A 19,102-nucleotide genomic window follows, 5' to 3' on the forward strand; every position below is an offset into this window, starting at 1 on the left:
AGAAAAAAGAAAAAAAGTAGAAAGTATGTTCTACTTTTTTTGGTTTATTAACTTTTAGCCTTTTCACCTTTTTCTTAAGATGTTTGTCCACTGAAAAAACTACACCTCTATAATTCTTTTAACCAAAGCCAAGGGGGGCTTCACCAAAATCAATTTGGTTGGACAATTTGGGGTGGGTTAGTCACCTAAGGTTTCTAAACAACTTTTCTTTTTTGTACAATAAAATTTGATGGGACCTTCCCTAAGATATTTAATTTCTTAATCATAAGTCACTCTTCAAATTTATTCTTTATGTTTATTTTCTTCTTATTCTTACTATATGGTTTGTGATCTCATTTGTGGACTATACTTTTGTGTTATGTAATGTGTATCCATCTTACAAATAACCTATACTCATAAGTGTGTTTTTAACGCTGTTGGGTGGATTTTTCTTCAATTTTGACTAATATAGTTAATGTAATTGATGTTTTAAATATTTCTTGCACGATTCTAAAATTCAAATACATTATAATTTTGAAAAATTTTCATAAATATAACAAATCGGTAAAATATTTACGGCCTGTGTAACAAAGTCCATGAAATTAGCCATTTTTTAAATATTACAGCTTTGCTCTTTCTTTTTATCGTCTTTCTTCTTTTCTTTTTTTTTTTTTCCCAAATTTTTATTTGGTTTAAGATTTGTATCAATTATAAAAGATCTATTTTTTTGAACTGTTATTTGGTTATTCAAGATCGTGTGCTAAACATAAAAGACTTGAACAAAATCATCGTTTAGATTTGGGTAGCCAAAACTAAATGATCATGTACAAAAAATAGCCAAATATAAATTATCGTGTACAAAGAGTCCAAAAAATATCGTTTAGATTGGAGTAGCCAAATCTAAACGATCGTGTATCAAATATATTATGCGCGTTGTTGATGGCGTGGTTGACGGAGCATTTTTGGTATTTTTTATTGTGAGCTTGTATGTTTTTTTTCATTTTTAGATTTGTTCTATACAGTGTAAATATTTTACCGTTTTGTTATATTTTTTAAAAGACCCCTATAATTTATTGTGTGAAACTTTTAAAAATTATGAAAAATGGTAACCAATTAGGGACATCTCATTTGGTAAATGTACATTCAAAATATTAATGGAGTCGTATTATCCAAATTATTTTTAAAAACGTGTTGATGTGGCACCCAATAAATGGAGGGAATACTGTCTTAGTATAGAAATTGTTCTTTGTTAGCACCCAAATAAAGCATATATTAATTGTTTCATTGGTTTAACTCTTGGGTTTAAATTTTAAGCTAAGTTATTTTTGAAAAAAATTGAAGTATATGACAACTACTCCTAATAACTTTTGAAAAACTTCAAAAGTATGTTTTAAATAATTTAAATAGTTTAAATAAAGGGAAATTCACACGTATATAACAAAGGGATAATAAGGGATATGACAAGGTTTAGAAAGACGACGAAACCATTTTTTTTAGCAAATGGCACTTGTGGCACGTGCATGGTATTTTATAAAATACCAAAATACCCACATCCCGGGCTATAACTATTTCATCTCTTTAGTGTAATTAATATGTGTTTGCATTTGAGTCTGTAATTATTTTCGACGTGCTAGAGATATAGCAACGCGTATAATAACTTGAGGAATCAATCAATTGGTTGAAGATTTTAACAACTGTTTTCACTTTTACTAATTTTAAAATAACCAAATTATTATTTTTTATTAGCTTAATCTCAACCCTTGATTTTATTTTAGAATAATCTTAATGGGTTGAATCTCAACTCTTAATAGTTAGGAAATTAAAACTAGTTTTCATATTATATCTTATTTTATTTTTTAAATTTATTTTTTTTAAAAAAATAGTTAATATGTCTTCATCATGTCAACTAAACTAATTTTCTGTCATGAACCGTAAACATTTAAGAATATTGTTCAATAGTAGATGGGACGATGAAAACAATGACCGTTATCATGTTTTCCATTTGGGTGAAGTGCATGTCTCATTGAACACATCTTTCGACCAACTTGTTTATCTAATTCAATCTAATCTTTTCTCCTCTTATGAACATTTAATTTCTCGAATTACATTGTATCGTGATGGTTGCAACAATCCTAATGTCATTACTATTGTTGAAGACAAAGATGTGTTGTGGTTGTTGTTCCTTGATTCATAATCTGATCATGTTTCTGTTGTTGTCGACAATGTCCCATTTTGTTCATCAAATTTTCTTATTTTGGGCTTGTAATACCTATATCTTCTATCCCAATTTTCTCATCAAGAAGTTGAGAAGAAAGAGTTTTGTTCCAAGGATCTCAAGACAGAGAGTTCAATCTCGATCTTCCTCGATCGAGAGAAAAGGTAGAGAAAGACAGAAGTGAGAATTTCGGGCTAGCTTTGAGCAATCTCGAGTGCTAAGGCGAGATGTAACACCCTGAGTTTAAGAAAGACTTTAGAGAATTAAAAGTTACTACCTATACCAACAAGGTATACCTTCTATTTTGGTGGTTGGATCATAGGAACTCCAAAGTTAAGTGTGCTTAGCTTGAAGCAATTCTATATTGGTGATCTATTGGAAATTTTCGTAGGATGCATGTGAGTGAGGATAAAACATGCTGAAAGGACTCGTGTTAGTTTGTGTAGAGAACTTTCACTCTAATGAGCCTTTAAGACAAGTAAGGATGATGTTGTTAGGCCGCAGGGGAATGTCGGTGACTCGAATTTCGAATCCTGGGTCTGGGGCGTTACATAGGAGCATCTTCGTGCTTGTCGATCGAGTCAAAAGATAGAAAGGTTTCAAAGTTGAGTCTCGGGCCATCTTGGAATTGTGGTAGACCGAGATCAAAAGATATAAGGGTTTTAGAGATGGATCTTGGACCATCTCGGGGTCATGTTCAGACGAAATTGAAAGCATAAAAGGAAATTATTAGGATTCTCAGACATGAGTCGAGCATGTTTGTTCAAGAAAAATGATGACCTTGGAGGATCTCGGGCCGATCTCTGTTGAGATCACTTAAAGATGCGTGACAGATAAATCTTTGAGAATTTCTATTGCGCCAAGTTAGCACTTTTTAGATGTGAGGAATCATTTTAAATACAAAGACCCTTATTTCTCTCATTTCTCACGATTTTCACTTCAGAAGCAAGTAGAGAGAAGAAGTAGAGAGAAGTTGAGTTTCCTTGCAAGAATGAAGTCAAGGCAAGTGTAACGCCCCAGCACATTGGATTTTTTTTCATTTATTCATCTCAAGAGTAATTTTGTAAATTTCGAAATTTTTATGGAATTGGATTATTTTGACCTTATAATTAATTAAGGTTTAGAGCTACTTATTGGTTGGATACTAAATTAATGAGGTAAGGTTAAGTTATTTATTTGTGAAGGTAACAAATTAATTATTGTTTTTTTTGAAAGGTAAGATTGTTGATTTAATTGAAGAGAGAGAGTGGATGGTGGTTATTGGATTAAAGTAAGGAAAAAAAATTAAAAGAAAGTAATAATTATTATTTTATTATTATTTCTCTCATTAAAAAGGGGCATTGGAAAGCGTGAAGTTCATCATCTCCCCAAGAAAACCCTAATCCCAAAATTCCTCCACCCTAGCCGCCGCCACCCTCCTCGAACCGCCGCCGCCGATCGACTGCCGCAGGCCACCCGAGCCGACATCCATTCTCCCAGCCGCGTCAGAGAGCCGTCCAAGTCGAGCCGCTGCGCGCCAAGCGACAGCCGCGCACGCCGCGCCCGCGTCTGCCAGCCGTAGCCGCATCTGTCTCGCCGACATCCACTCTCTCAGCCGCGTCGCGCCGCTTCGGTCCGACCCAGAGCAGCCGAAGCCTCCGTCTGCAGCCGTCGCCGAGCACCGCTAAAGCCCTCCTGCCGAAGCCGTAGTTTTAGTCGGACCACTCGCAAACCCGTCGTCTGCGCGAAAACTTGACCCGACCGAAGCTCCCGCCCCACGCAGCCGCTCCGCGTAGCCGAGCTGCACGCACGCAGCTCCTGCGCCCGAGTCGAGCCACGCCTACTCCTGAGCCGAGCCGCGCCTGCGCACGAGCCGATCCTTGCTCTTCCAGCCAATCAAGCCGAGCCGATCCCTACCTTTTTTGGAGCCACCTAATTTTGGCCTTTCCCAACTTTTCTTGGTAAGTTTTGGAAGTTAGTTGGGATTTGGCATACCCAATGAAGAGAAAATTTATTTTTTAAATAATTTAATTTTTGGATTGAATTAAATTATTTTTCTGAAAGGGGCCGGTTGGACCAATTGGTGTTGGAGCGTGGGATTTTCTCGACTTAAAGAGAGTTAGCGCAACCTTGATTTTGGGGTAAGTTGCTTCAAACGACTCTTGGACCTCTGTTCCATGAAGGTTAGGTTTTAATTGTTGTTTCTAATCATTTAGGGCCCCGCTGCTTGGAAAGCACATCTTTTCTTACTATTAGGACTCGTCAACGAAATCTCCAGGTAAGAGATTTCTACTACTAGCCCTACGATTAGAATTATGAGACTGCATGCATTCCTAGTTATGCACTTAAGGACTACATTGCATAACGATAGTATAATTAATGAGGGCATGATGTGGCTTATTATAATGACATGGTTAATGTGTGACGACTGATTATGACTTTATGTTTGGTTGTGGTGATGAGATGTGATATGATTGCATGATGATGTTATGTATATGTATGTTGTCGTTAGGGTGTATGTTAGCTCCTTATTAGAGTCGTACCCACATGGGTGTCCTTCGGGATCACCACCTTTATGACACAGACATGATGGAGAGACCCGACGGGGTCGTCCCACTTATGACTGCGTAGTCTGACGAGATTACCAGTCTGACATTGACATTGACACAGACATGACGTGAGTGATCCGACGGGACCGCTCACAGCTCGAGCGTCTTAGGTATTCCCTTGGGAATTACCAAGGACCAACTTGTTCCTACAGGGGCGCGTGTTGCACGTGTTCGGGGACGTGCCAGTTATGGGGTATCAGTTTCAGGACTCTAATAGGAAGTTAACAGGCACCTAGTGGGACTAGTAGTGGGTCCCTTACTGAGTATTTTATACTCACTTTTTCCATGACATGTTTTCTGGTAGAGGCCGAGGTAGGGGCAAAGGCAAGCTGGCGAGCGACCAGAAGTGACCGTGGCGAGCCATAGAGATTTCTGCTTCCGCTTACCCCGTTTTTTAGACCTTTTGTACTTGAGTTTTATTTTCTTTCTTATTTACTATTTCATTTCTTTAAAAGTAGATAGGGTCCGAGTAGGATTTTAATATTTTTACATTTTCCATATTATCCTGATTTGATTTTCATAAATAAAATTTTGAAGTTTGATTCGTTTTAACTAAACTTTATGGCTTAAATCATGTGTTTTACCTTTAGTAATAACTTCGGCTCAGTATAAGGAGTTGAGTTGTTACAGCAAGAGGGTAGTTCGACGCCTAGTTTCAATTGGGAGTTCGGTTGAGAGACATCTGAGAAGGCAAGGGTGTTGATGAGTTTGAACTAAAGAGGAAGAGTAGAGCTAAGTTTTGTCCTATAGATACGAAGAGTTCAAGGTGTCGAAAAAAGAAAAAAAGAGAACGTTAAAAGCTAAGTTTGAAAAGAAAACTATTTTGCTAATTTTGTGTATAATTTGCTCAAAGTTTTCATTATCATGCTTTGTTTTAAAAGTTGTCACTCACGGGGTTTTGTAGCTCATCCTTTTAGTCTTTATTTCCCTTACAAGTAGAGATCGTAGTTTTGACACTTGTTAAAGCATCCACCTACTCTTCTAGAAGTTTGATTAGAATTTAACAATTCTAGTAACATGTCAAAGGATTTGTTACTCCAACCATTGATAACCTTGATATGCAAACCATTGATAACCTAAGTTCAAAGAGGAAAATTCTAAACAACCAAATTGTAGTTCATTACGTGTTTCATTCATTAAATCCTAAAAGAAGTTGGTTGTATCTTGTTCTACACCATTAAAGGACATTTCATTATCCAAACCTTCTTCCGTTGCTTATTCATGCTCAATTGGAACTTGTAAATCTTTAAGCAGATCTAACATTTCATTTTCTTGTAAAATGTTGCTAGTTTCTTCATCCATTCTTTCTATACCTCTACGCAAGTTCACTGGTTCTCCATGATACACCTATATAGGAGGGGGATATTCCAATTGTTAATAAATGTCGCAGCACGCTGTCTACTGACTCCCAAATTGAGTTCATATATTTCTTGCTGGACACCTTGTTTGTCCGTAATCATCGACATGAAACTTTGCAACCTCTAAAAATTAGGACACTCCCTTTCTATTCTCAATCGACAATTTATTTCTAAGTTCGGTCTAACCCTTGTTCATTGTTAAAAACCTAAAACATAAATAGGTTCGATTTTTGAACATTAGAAAACATAGAGTTGAGGATCTCAACTACGGAGCTAACCTTACAAATTTTGCAACCTAGCTAACTTTACAATCTTTACAACCTAGCTAGGTCGTCGTCAATCTTTACAACCTTGCTAACTTTATAAATAGTTTTCAACACACTTCAATCTTTAGGTTCAAATGTTACAACATTACCCCTCCCCCACTCCACATTACTTCAATCTTTACAAGTTACCTAACACTTCCAACAAATAAAACTACCAACAAATGAAAAACTACATTCCAAATTCATTTTGAAGATCTTCAAACATGCCAAATTCATTGTAGTTTCCAAGTGTAGTTGCCAAATTCATTTCCAATCTCTTAATATGTTTAACAAAATTCCACAACAACAAAATTTCACAACAACAACAACATTCCACAAAACCACAAAACCACAACAATAACATTTTAGGGTTTCTTCGCTTCAACAATTTATCGATCCATTAAAAAATTCATCAAACATATTGTCATCAAACATATATATCATCAACCCTAAATCTTACAAGAAGCAAATCTAATATTATTTCATTTATTCATCAATTCATCATTCATCAATAATTCATCAAACAAATTCTCATAACCTAAATATGTCAATATTTTAGGGTAAAATCATTTTAGGGCAACATCATTTGAGGAAAAAATAAAAAAACCTAACCTTAATATATGGAAAGCATAAAACAATACATATAAGATCAACCGTAAGCCAAAATAAAGAGAAACAAAAATAACAAAATCATTTTAAAACAAGATATACATAAAAAAGAAAAAACTAAATCAAACAAAATTAAGCATAAAGAAGAAGCAAAGCATACCTATAAAGCATACCAAAAAATTTAATATTATTTCTTAACTTAAACCAAAATAAAGAGAGAAAAAAAGAAAAAAAGAAAAACCCATATTCTTACCAGAGTAAAGACAAGCGGCAGAAGGCGATGAGGAGGAGGAAGGGAATAGGGAGGATGAACGGAGGTGAGGGAACTTCATCTTTGTTCGTCTCTCGTCTCTCGACTCTTCCTCTTCCAAATATGTAAATGATAAATCTGGGAGAGGGTTTTGTAAGAGAACTCCTGATGCAGCTCGATAAGCATCGAGAGTTCTCCCTCATTCTCGATGCCATTAGTAACACGTTGAGAATGGTCACACGACTTCCGATGTGTACATGCATGACGTCGAGCTAAACACAATAATTATTTAAATGTTTTCTTTTTGCCGATGTCGTACATGTGCGTCGGGAATGGTTACACAAATCTGACGTGTTACACGTGACATTAGTGAATAGTAAATCTTCAGACACTTATCATACAACATTAGATAAGACAATATGTCTCGACGCTTGATTAATCGGTCACAGCTGCGCGTGTAATTCTTCTTTGAAACGATCATGATACACGATGGTGTAGAAAATGATACACAATCGTGTAGGAAATGATACAAGATTGTGTAGGTAGTATCAACATCGGCCATGTGCACACTTGTAATTCTTCTTTTAAACTATCATGAATCAAGATGGGTTGGATATTGGTACACGATCGCGTACCAAGAGCTAAATGATCGTGTACAAAATTTAAGCGATCTTGGTTTACAATTGTGTATCAAGATCATTTATATTTAGTACAAGATCGTGTAGCAAGATCTTGTATATTTGGTACACGATCTTGAACTAAGATCGTTTAGATTTTATACACGATTGTGTATCAAGAGCTAATTTTTTTTCCTTTTAGAAGTGACTCTTTTACTTCTAATAGAGGGCTATTTTTTATCATATATATTTTCTCATAGTGAAATTCGAGTGATTTTTGGTTTTATCGTTAATGAGAGAATCAAAGATTTCACTCTTCTCTTATTCATTGAGGCGGTAGAGACCAAAGCAAAGGAAGCATGCAAAGGAGTAATTCACTAGCCAAGGAAAAAGGAATTCACTCGTTCCTCGTTTAGAAGCTTTTAGGTACTTTTTCTTCTAATCTGTGGATTCAGTCTCTCTTGAAGCAAAAAAGAAGGGAAGGACTTAAAATTGCCCCCTGTCTTCCTCCTCCCGGCTGTTTTATATGCTTTTGCAAATTCATACTCTTTTTCCAAAGGAGTCGAAAAAGAGTCACTTCTAAAAGGACCCGTGAATTTGAAGAAAATCTTTGACATGTGTATGAATCTGCAAAAGCATATAAAAGAGCCAGGAAGAGAAAGACAAGGAAGTAAGAGAGAAGAAAGCCCTCCGCCTCAATTGAATCGAGCTTGGGGTGATGGAAGAAAATAAGTCTTTGAACCTTTGGTGCACGATCTTGAACCAAAATCGTTTAGATTTTGTATACGGTCGTGTAACAAGAGCTAAATGATCAAGATCTAAACGATTTTTGTTCAAGATTTTATACATGATCATTTAGATCGGGAAGAGAAAATATATGAGAGATGACGAAAATCGTTTACCAAGTGGAAATTTGAAGAAATGAAAAAAAAAAAAGATCGTTGTCCAACTTTTTATCTTGAATGGATTATGGTGAGTTTCTACATCAAACTTAATGAAATTTGAAGTATCAAATTCTTGTCGACTCACTTCATGCATTCCTTCTGTGGCTAATGCTTATAAATAAGGAAATGTTAGTTTTAATTAAGGTTAAATTGTTGAAATTGAATTAATCTAAACTTAATACATGAATTTGCATTATTAAATATGCATGAATAGTTGAGATACATGGAATAGTTAATCACTAAATACATTGATATATGAAAAGTCACATGTATTGATATTTATTGTTAATGACTTTTAATATACTTTTCTACTAGTATAAATATATGTAAGGTTTCTCATTTGTAAATAAGAAAGAAAGTAAGAAATTCAAGTTTAAGAAATATTATTCAAGTTCTTTCTTCTCAATTGTGTGAATAAGAGAACAATCTTCTTTTTTTGTTTCTTGATTTGTATTGTAAGAGCCTATTACGTTTCCAACAAGTGGTATCAGAGCTTCAGTTAGATATGGCTTCAAATGGTAACATGTTGCAACCCCAACTTTCAAGGTTCAGCGGGAAGAATTTTAATCAATGGAGTATTCAAATGAAAGTGTTATACGGCTCTCAAGAATTGTGGGATATTATTGAAAGAGGATACACTGAAGTTGAGAATCAGAGTGAGCTCACAAATCAACAACTTGTTGAGTTAAGAGAAAATCGTAAGAAAGACAAAAAGGCTTTATTCTTCATTTATCAAGCTGTTGATGAATTTATTTTCGAGAGAACTTCAACAGCTACTTCTGCAAAGGCGGCTTGGGATATTCTACGATCTACCTATCAAGGAGAAGATAAGGCAAAGATGATAAGGTTACAAGCTCTCAGATCCGAATTTGATTGCATTAAAATGAAAGAAACTGAAACTATTGAAGAATTTTTCAATCGTATTCTTGTCAATAGTTTAAGATCAAATGGTGAAGAAGTAGGCGATCAAAGAGTTGTTGAAAAGATTCTTAGAAGTATGCCAAGAAAATTTGAGCATATCGTCGTTGCAATTGAAGAATCGAAAGACTTATCTACGTTGTCTATAAATAGCTTGATGGATTCTCTTCAATCCCATGAGCTAAGATTAAAACAATTTGATGTTCACCCCGAGGAAGCTTTTTCAAATGAAAATTTCATTTAGAGGCGGTTCATGTGGAAGACGTGGTGGTCATGGAAGACGAGGAGGTGGAAGAAACCATGATAATAGAAGCGGTGAAAATTCTGAAAATTCACAAGAAAGCTCTTCTTTATCTCAAGGAAGAGGAAGCGGAAGAGGAAGAGGCTTTGGCAGAAACCAAGGAGGTGGTCGTGGTAATTTCTCTCAAATTCAATGCTTTAATTGCAGAAAGTATGGTCATTTTCAAGCAGATTGTTTGGCACTAAAAAATGGAGTTGGAAATACCACCATGAATATGCATAAAGAACAAAAGAAAAATGATGAAGACATTCTATTCCTCGCATGTAGTGTTCAAGACAATGTTGTAGAGCCTACATGGTATCTTGATAATGGTTGTAGTAACCACATGACAAGAAATAGAAGTATATTTGTTACTTTGGATGAATCTTTCTAAAGTGAAGTGAAGACTGGTGATAATACCAGACTACAAGTCAAAGGCCAAGGTGATATTCTTGTGAAGACAAAGAAAGGGACAAAACGAGTTACAAATGTGTACTATGTTCCAGGTCTAAAGCATAATCTTTTGAGTATTGGCCAACTGCTTCAACGAGGTTTAAAAGTTTCATTTGAAGGTGACATATGTGCAATCAAAGATCAAGCCGGTGTTCTTATTGCCAAGGTAAAAATGACTGCTAATAAGATGTTTCCTCTTAACTTTACATATGATCAAATATCTTGCTTCAGCAGCATATTGAAGGATCGATCCTGGTTTTGGCATTTTCGATATAGTCACTTAAACTTCAAATCACTATCTTATTTGTGCAAAAATCATATGGTGAGAGGTATACAAAATATCAACCATGAGACAAATATTTGTGAAGTGTGTGTTCGTGCAAAACATCGTCGAGATTCATTTCCAACTGGGAAAGCTTGGAGAGCCTCTAAACCTCTCGAGTTGATTCATACAGATTTGTGTGGTCCTATGCGAACAACAACAAATGGAGGTAATCGATATTTCATAACCTTCATCGATGATTTCAGTAGAAAGTTGTGGATTCATATTTTGAAAGAAAAGAGTGAAGCACTTGTATGTTTTAAATCCTTCAAAGATTTTACTGAAAATCAAAGTGGTTACAAGATAAAAACTTTGAGATCTGACCGTGGTGGAGAATATATAGCTTTTGGTAATTTTTTCAAGGAGCAAGGAATTCATCATCAAATGACAGCTCGAATGACTCCACAGCAAAATGGAGTTGCAGAGAGAAAAAATAGAACAATCATGGAAATGGTGAGAAGTATGCTAAAAGCAAAAAATCTGCCAAACGAATTTTGGGGAGATGCTGTTGCATGTACTGTTTACATTCTAAATCGAGCTCCAACAAAGAGTGTTCCAGGTATGACTCCTTATGAAGCATGGTGTGGTGAGAAACCATCTGTTAGTCATTTGAGAGTGTTTGGGAGTATAGCTTATTCTCATATTCCAAATCAGCTAAGAGGCAGGCTTGATGATAAATCTGAAAAATGCATTATGGTAGGTTATAATGAAAATTCTAAAGCATATCGATTGTATAATCCTGTGTCAAGAAAAATTATTATCAGCAGAGATGTGATTTTCAGTAAAGATGAATCATGGAACTGGAATGACGACGTTGATGAAGCTAAAAGTCCATTTCATGTTAATATAGATGAAAATGAAGTTGCTCAAGAATTAGAGCAAGCAGAAATTTAAGCGGTGGAGTCATCTTCGTCCTCAACGTCATCTTCCACAAGTGATGATGAAATCTCACCAAGGAGAATGAGGAGTATTCAAGAAATTTATAAGACCACTAACAGGATTAATGACGATCATTTTGCTAATTTTGCATTGTTTGCTGGTGTTGATCTTGTAACTTTTGATGAAGCCATCCAAGATGAGAAATGGAAGATTGCAATGGATCAAGAAATTGATGCGTTAAGGAGAAATGAAACATGGGAGTTGATGGAGCTTCCAACAAACAAACAAGTTCTTGGAGTAAAATGGATGTACAGAACAAAGTTGAAGTCAGATGGTAATGTTGCAAAATACAAGGCAAGACTTGTTGTAAAAGGCTACAAGCAGAATTATGGTGTGGATTATGAAGAAATATTTGCCCCTATGACAAGAATTGAGACCATTCGATTGATTTTGTCATTAGCTGCTCAAAATGGATGGAAAGTTTATCAAATGGATGTAAAATCCGCTTTTTTGAATGGACACTTGAAGGAAGAGATATTTGTTGCACAACCTTTGGGCTATGTGCAAAGGGGAGAAGAAGAAAAAGTGTACAAGTTGAAAAAAGCCTTGTATAGATTGAAGCAAGCTCCGCGAGCTTGGTACAGTCGTACCGATAGTTTTTTTCTAAAGACAGGATTTTTAAGGTGTCCATATGAGCATGCACTCTATATCAAAGAAGACAAGTATGGCACATTTCTCATCGTTTCTCTTTATGTCGATGATTTACTTTTTATTGGAAATGATAAATTTTTGTGTGATAATTTTAAGAATTCCATGAAAAAGGAATTCGAGATGAGTGATATGGGTCTCAATCCACTACTTTCTCGGAATTGAAGTTAATCAAAATGAAGGAGAAATTGTTATTTCACAACAAAAGTATGCTCATGATTTACTAAAAAAATTTCGGATGGAAAATGCTTCACCTTTCAACACTCCCATGGATGCAAATATTAAATTGTGCAAGGATGATATTGGAGAAGTAATCGATCCATGTTTATATCGAAGCTTAGTTGGAAGCTTAATGTATTTGACAGCAACAAGACCTGATATTTTATTTGCTGTAAGTATGTTAACCAGATTTATGACAAACCCGAAAAGAAGTCGTTGGGAAGCAAAAAAAAGAGTTCTTCGTTACATTCTTGGCACCATTAATTTTGGAATTTATTACAAGAAAGTTTCAGAATCAGTGTTGTTTGGTTTTTGTGATAGTGACTGGGGTGGTAATGTGGATGATCATAAAAGTACATTTGGTTAGGTTTTTAGTATGGGTTCAGGTGTTTTTTCATGGACTTCAAAGAAACAATCTGTTGTTGCCATTTCTACAACCGAAGCAGAATATATCTCGTTAGCTGCAGCTGGATGTCAAGCTTTATGGCTTCGGTGGATGTTAAAAGAATTGAAGTGTACTAAAAAATGTGAAACTGTTTTATTTTGTGATAATGGATTTGCCATAGCATTATCAAAGAATCCAATTTTCCATGGAAGAAGCAAGCATATTAGAATCAAATATCATTTTATCAGAGACTTGGTTAAAGATGGAGAAGTGATAGTAAAATATTGCAAGACTCAAGATCAAGTGGCTGATATTTTTACAAAGGCGCTCAAGTTTGACTTATTTGTTAAATTCAGAGGAAAACTTGGAGTTGCTCAAGTCTAGATTAAGGGAGGATGTTGAAATTGAATTAATCTAAACTTAATACATGAATTTGCATTATTAAATATGCATGAATAGTTGAGATACATGGAATAGTTAATCACTAAATACATTGATATATGAAGAGTCACATGTATTGATATTTATTGTTAATGACTTTTAATATACTTTTCTACTAGTATAAATATGTGTAAGGTTTCTCATTTGTAAATAAGAAAGAAAGTAAGAAATTAAAGTTTAAGAAATATTATTCAAGTTCTTTTTTCTTGTTTCTTGATTTGTATTGTAAGGGCCTATTAGGTTTCCAACATAAATGCCATTTCCTTATTCAGTGTAAATTAAGCAAATCTCACAAAAAGTTTCTGAATTTGTTGTTCTAAAATTACATTTTAGTTCTCCACAAACTAATTCCAAAACAGTAGGGAAGATCTTGTGGTTGTCTAAGTAAGTTTGTTTTTTCAAGTTATAAAAAGCATGTTTAATCTTTTATAATAATACATTTAGGAGGATATCCAAATCATTTAGGTTTCACTTCATGCTTTACTTGTCCATCAGGCTCTTCCTCTTAATTAAAACCTATTTTCCCTTTTATATGAAGTTAGTAACACACATAGTTTTCCTTATTTGGTTTTTATCTTCAAACCCAACTTCCCTTTTCTCTCAAGTTAGTACCATAAACTCTTTTGCATAGGAGATGTTTTCCTCCTCAATTTTTATTTATGTCCTAACCTTTGGGTATGGGGTGGGCTTTTGATAATAATTCATTTACATAAGTATACAAAATTCTTTTAAAATTTCTAGATAGATGCAAACTAATTTCTATAAGAAAATTGCTATATTTCCAATAGCACATGTTCCTGCCATATTTCTAAATTTACTATGATACTATTTGATAACACTATTCCATGTATGTTTACACTCGTTCTAACTCTAAATTTCTTCATTTGTTATTCACATTTTACCATAGTTTAAAAACTCCAGACAAATTTTGAAAAGTAAAATAAAAGAAATAAAAAAAGGACTTTTGAAAATTGTTTTTATAGACTTAAATCATTGTAAAAACGAAAAAGAAAATAAATTTAATTTTTAAAATCCAAAATAAAAATACATAATAGTTAGCAAACAACATCCTACATTTTGTTCGTGTCCCATATGAAATGGTTTCATCGTTAAAGATAATCAATGAATTCATTTTCTAATAGGATAAGAATTCCCATTCTCTGGCTAACTATGATATTAATTTCTTTTAATTACGGAGATACAAGAATTATTTTAAAAAATTATGTTGCTGAATGAAATACTGCAATTTTCTTTTAGAAAAAAAAGAAAAACGAAAAAAAGAAGAAAAAGCCATTTTCTTGTAATTTAAAACTAAAAGACAAAAATTAATAAACAAATAATTGAAAAATAAATAATTAACAAGAGACAACATGTATTAAAGGAAAAAAAAAAAAAGTATTGATTCAATATCGATCTCTCTAACTCATTTAGTTAGATGTAATTGTATGTGTGTGTACAAATTATTTGGTTGAAAATAAAGGTCAGATTGTAGAGGAAATTAAATATAATGCATTATAAAGGTTGGGTTTTTTGGACCATAAATGAACTACTTTTGTAGAATGAATCCACATCCATGAGAACGACTACTCTTTGTAGCCACCTAATTTTATCCTACATTTTTTTTATTCTTTAAATTATTAATTGTAGCAACGGTTAAGATATTTCATTAATTTATTTTGTTAAAAAAAAGAAAAAGGTAAAATCTTTTTGTAATAATATGAAATCTTATGTTTTTTCTTATCTTTTTATTAAAATGGAAAATAAAGTCATTAATGTTTTTTTTTTTTTTTTTTTTTGACTTATCACTTTAGGAAAAAGAAAACAAATTAATTTATTTATACAAAATATCTTTTGATTTATCATATTAGGAAAAGCAAGATAATTTATACAAAAAATTTTAATACCATATTAGACTTATCTTTATCACTTTAGGAAAAAAGCAAAAAATTTATTTTGGACAAAATCTTTCAATATCATATTTTTACTATTTTAGAAAAAAGAAAATTAATAAAATTACATAATATCTAATTTGATTTTATACTTATTAAATTTTCCTAATTCGTGGCACACCCCGACTCTATAAATAGGATCCTTTGTCATTTGGAAAGGGGGGAGAAGAAATTGTTTTAGAGAAAGTCTTGAGAAAAAAATTGTTTTAGAGAGAATCTCTACGAAAAAAAAAGTGTTTATAGAGAATTTGAAAAAACGTATTCCTCTGCATAAAGGTGGGTCATTAGCTTTTTCGCTTTATTGTTTTTATTTTTATCTTCATATCGTCTTTTTTTTATCCCAATTCTAATCCCATAAGGAAGAAAAAACTTAGTTGGAGGTTGCATTAGGTAGGGTTTACTCCCAATGATCCGCACCTCATACAACAAGTAATTTTCTTCGGGATTGAATCCTTATCTCTGTTCTTCTCTTTTCAAATGTAAAGAGAAAGAAAAAAAATATATAAGGAAAATTTCTTTTTTTATTTTTACTACCTTTTTATCATCATGCTAAAAGAAAAAAAAAAAAGATCTTTTGACATTTTTCTTCTCTCTAAAACAATAGAGAAAAAGAAAAGTTATAAACAAAAGAAAATTTCTATTATTATCATTTTTCTTATTATTATTATTATTATTATTATTATTATTATTATATATATATATTTTTCTCTTTTAGGGTGGCGGCAAACCTTGCCGTCACCCTCTGTTTCCTTTTTTTTTCTTCTTTCTTTTTTTAATTTATTTATTTACTTATTTAAATTTAATTTTATTTGTAATTTTATTAATATTATTTTATTATTATTATTATATATATATTTAACCTTCTTTTTTTTTTTTTTCTGTTTTTTATGTTTTTTATATATAACTTTATTTATTTATTTAGTGTTTTTATATTTATGATTTTTTTAAAAAAAACTTTTTGCTATTTTTATTCTTATACCATTATCGTTATTTCCTTTCATAATTTTTTTTATCTCTTTTAACTTATTATCATCCCTATGTCCTCTTTTCTTCACTTATTTATTTAATTTCTTTTTTACATATTCATTTGTTTATTATTTCATTTAGTTCTTTTTTTCATTTTTTTTTCTTATTTTCTTTATCGTTATTATGTATCTTTTCTTTTCCTTTTCTTTTAATTTATTTTTTATTATTATTGTTATATTTAGTATATGCATACATTGATATCCTAAATTATTTGTCTAATTTATTGTGTGGTATATTTTTTATTTCTATTTGACTTTCATTAAAACTTTCTTGAAAATTTTAAGATACTTTTAATCATAATTGTATTTAATTTTGAAATCTTTTTTAAAATATTTTTTCTCTTTAAACCATTTAGAAATTTTTTTTTCTTTAAAATTATTTATTTTAAAACTCAAAATTAAATAGATATTTCATAAGGTTTCCTAATCTACATTTTTTTATAATAACCACGCCGATTTCGATAAAAAAAAAAAACCTACGATGGAATCTAGAAATTTCTGGGAGTCCGTTATTTCTAGATTCTTGAGGTGAGGGATCAATATCTTAGGGAGTCCGAGATTTGATCCCAAGAGAAAATATATTTAATCAATGTTTAAAATAAAAAAAAAAAACTTTATTCGAAGACTAGCCTATGATAGAATTTGAGAAATTGTAACAATTCCTCATTCTCTTAAGGTGAGGAATTTTCCCTCAATATAGTCTAATTAATGGGTGTATCCCACTTATTTTATGGGATCATTGCTCCAAATATTGGAGTGGTGAGCAATGAAATAAGACATAGTTTTTTTAAAAAAAATAAATTTTATTCAAGACATTAAATTTCGCCACCGTTTTCTAAAACGGGTGTTATGGGGTGCTAACACCTTCCCCGTACACAAATGACTCCCGAACTCAACTCTAATTTTTTCGTAGACCAGTCTTTATTTTATTTAAAATGATTCACTTTATTTCGGTGTCCAATCACACCGTAAAAAAGATTGGTGGCGACTCCTCTTTTCTTTTAAAAAAAAATAAACCTTTTTAAGGATGTCGGCCGCTCCGCGTCGTCTCGGGTACGTGGCGACAGCTTGGCGACTCCGCTGGGGACATGAGGTTCCACCTTGAGAGTTTGGCATTTTCTTTGTCTTGATCTTGTACATTTTTTTTTTGTTTTATTTTCTTTTTAGTGTGTTGTTTATTGTTGTTTCACACACAATCACAAGCCTCCTGTCCGGGCTCTACCATATAGAATTAGAAACGAGGATGGAGTAGTGTCGACCTTCGAGGAGCTTATGCTTCCGTGCAGGCACACGAAAAATTCTCACTCAATTTAGTCATACAATCACATGTGACGGTTGTGATCAAATTGAGGACCTTTTATCTTTTAGGACTTATATTCAGCTTCACTCATTATGATTCTCATATCATGTTAATTCGTATATTTTAGAATTTTAATTTTTTTTTTGTCTTATTAATTATATTATTCTCACACACTAGCACAAGCCCTCTATCCGGGTTGTACCTATAGGATTAGATTCGAGGATGTAGTAGTGTTTGACCTTCGAGGAGTTGTTGCTCCCGTGCAGGCACACGAAAAATTCTCACTCAATTTGGTTGTATGATCAAGTGTGACTATACACCATTTTGAGGGCTTGTGTTAGATAGGATACTAGCATTAACTTCACTAAGTTTGTTTGAGCCCTTGCATTATCTGATGGTTTTCTTTCTCACATTTAGCATTTACATCTAGACTCATCCTAACCGAATCATCATTCTCTTTTTAAAAAGATAAAAAGCCAAAACTTGCAAAATAGCTCTAAGTTCACCTCATTGGACAAGAAGAAAATAATGGATGACATATCCTACATCCTTTCCCACACAAAATCCTAAACACAACCACCCAATAGGCAGCCCAGGTCAGCGATCCCACATCTACTCCAATTACGGAAAGTGGTAAGAAAATTTCAGAAGTGTAGGGTAGTAGAAAAAGACTAGAATTTCTAGAAGAAAAATTACGCGCCATTGAAGGTGCAGACATGTACTAGAGTATCGACGCAGCACAACAATGTTTGATATCAGATGTGGTAATCCCTCCCAAATTCAAGATTCCAGATTTTGAGAAGTACAATGGAACCACGTGTCCAAAAAAAGTCATCTAGTTATGTACTGTCGGAAAATGTTAGCTTACGCTCATGATGATAAATTGTTGATTCATTGCTTCCAAGACAGCTTGGTTGGCCCCGCTTCTCGATAGTACATGCAGTTAAATGGTTCACAAGAGCATAGGTGGAAGGATCTTGTCGATTCATTCTTAAAACAATATAAGTACAACATTGATATGGCACCCGATCGTTTGGATATTCAAAGGATGGAAAAGAAATCAAAGAATTTCGCTTTGAAGCAAGCTTTTCCTCGGTACTTTCATACATTTCTTTTACATAAATATGCTTTGAGGACAATGCAAAGTTTTTAAGTTGGGAGTGGGTGCTAATTTTTTTTTTCTTCGTTTAAGCATTTGCATAACTTGGGTAGATTAAAATTGACTATTTTTTTTTTTATTATTCTGAATGCAGAAATGAAATGAATGTTGTTTGCTTGAATGAATGCTTGCAAAAGAAAATGCATAGATGTTAACGTTTTTGCAAAGTTTCTTATGATGATTGCCTATGATACACGTC

General features: G+C 33.2%; 1 protein-coding gene across 1 annotated transcript; it reads left to right on the forward strand.

Annotated features, from left to right (window-relative positions):
* Nucleotides 1-9,370: 9,370 nt before the first annotated feature.
* Nucleotides 9,371-10,027, forward strand: LOC103495177 (uncharacterized). Its single transcript, XM_008456646.1, has one exon. The coding sequence runs from the start codon at nt 9,371-9,373 to the stop codon at nt 10,025-10,027; it is 657 nt and encodes a 218-aa protein (XP_008454868.1).
* The last annotated feature ends 9,075 nt before the right edge of the window (nt 10,028-19,102 follow it).

Source organism: Cucumis melo, chromosome 10 (genome assembly GCF_025177605.1).
Source record: "Cucumis melo cultivar AY chromosome 10, USDA_Cmelo_AY_1.0, whole genome shotgun sequence".
NCBI classification, from domain to species: Eukaryota; Viridiplantae; Streptophyta; class Magnoliopsida; order Cucurbitales; family Cucurbitaceae; genus Cucumis; species Cucumis melo.

Bases quoted from the DNA above. Each gene is read 5' to 3' on its own strand.
- LOC103495177 (XM_008456646.1), top strand. From the start codon at position 9,371: ATGGCTTCAAATGGTAACATGTTGCAACCCCAACTTTCAAGGTTCAGC.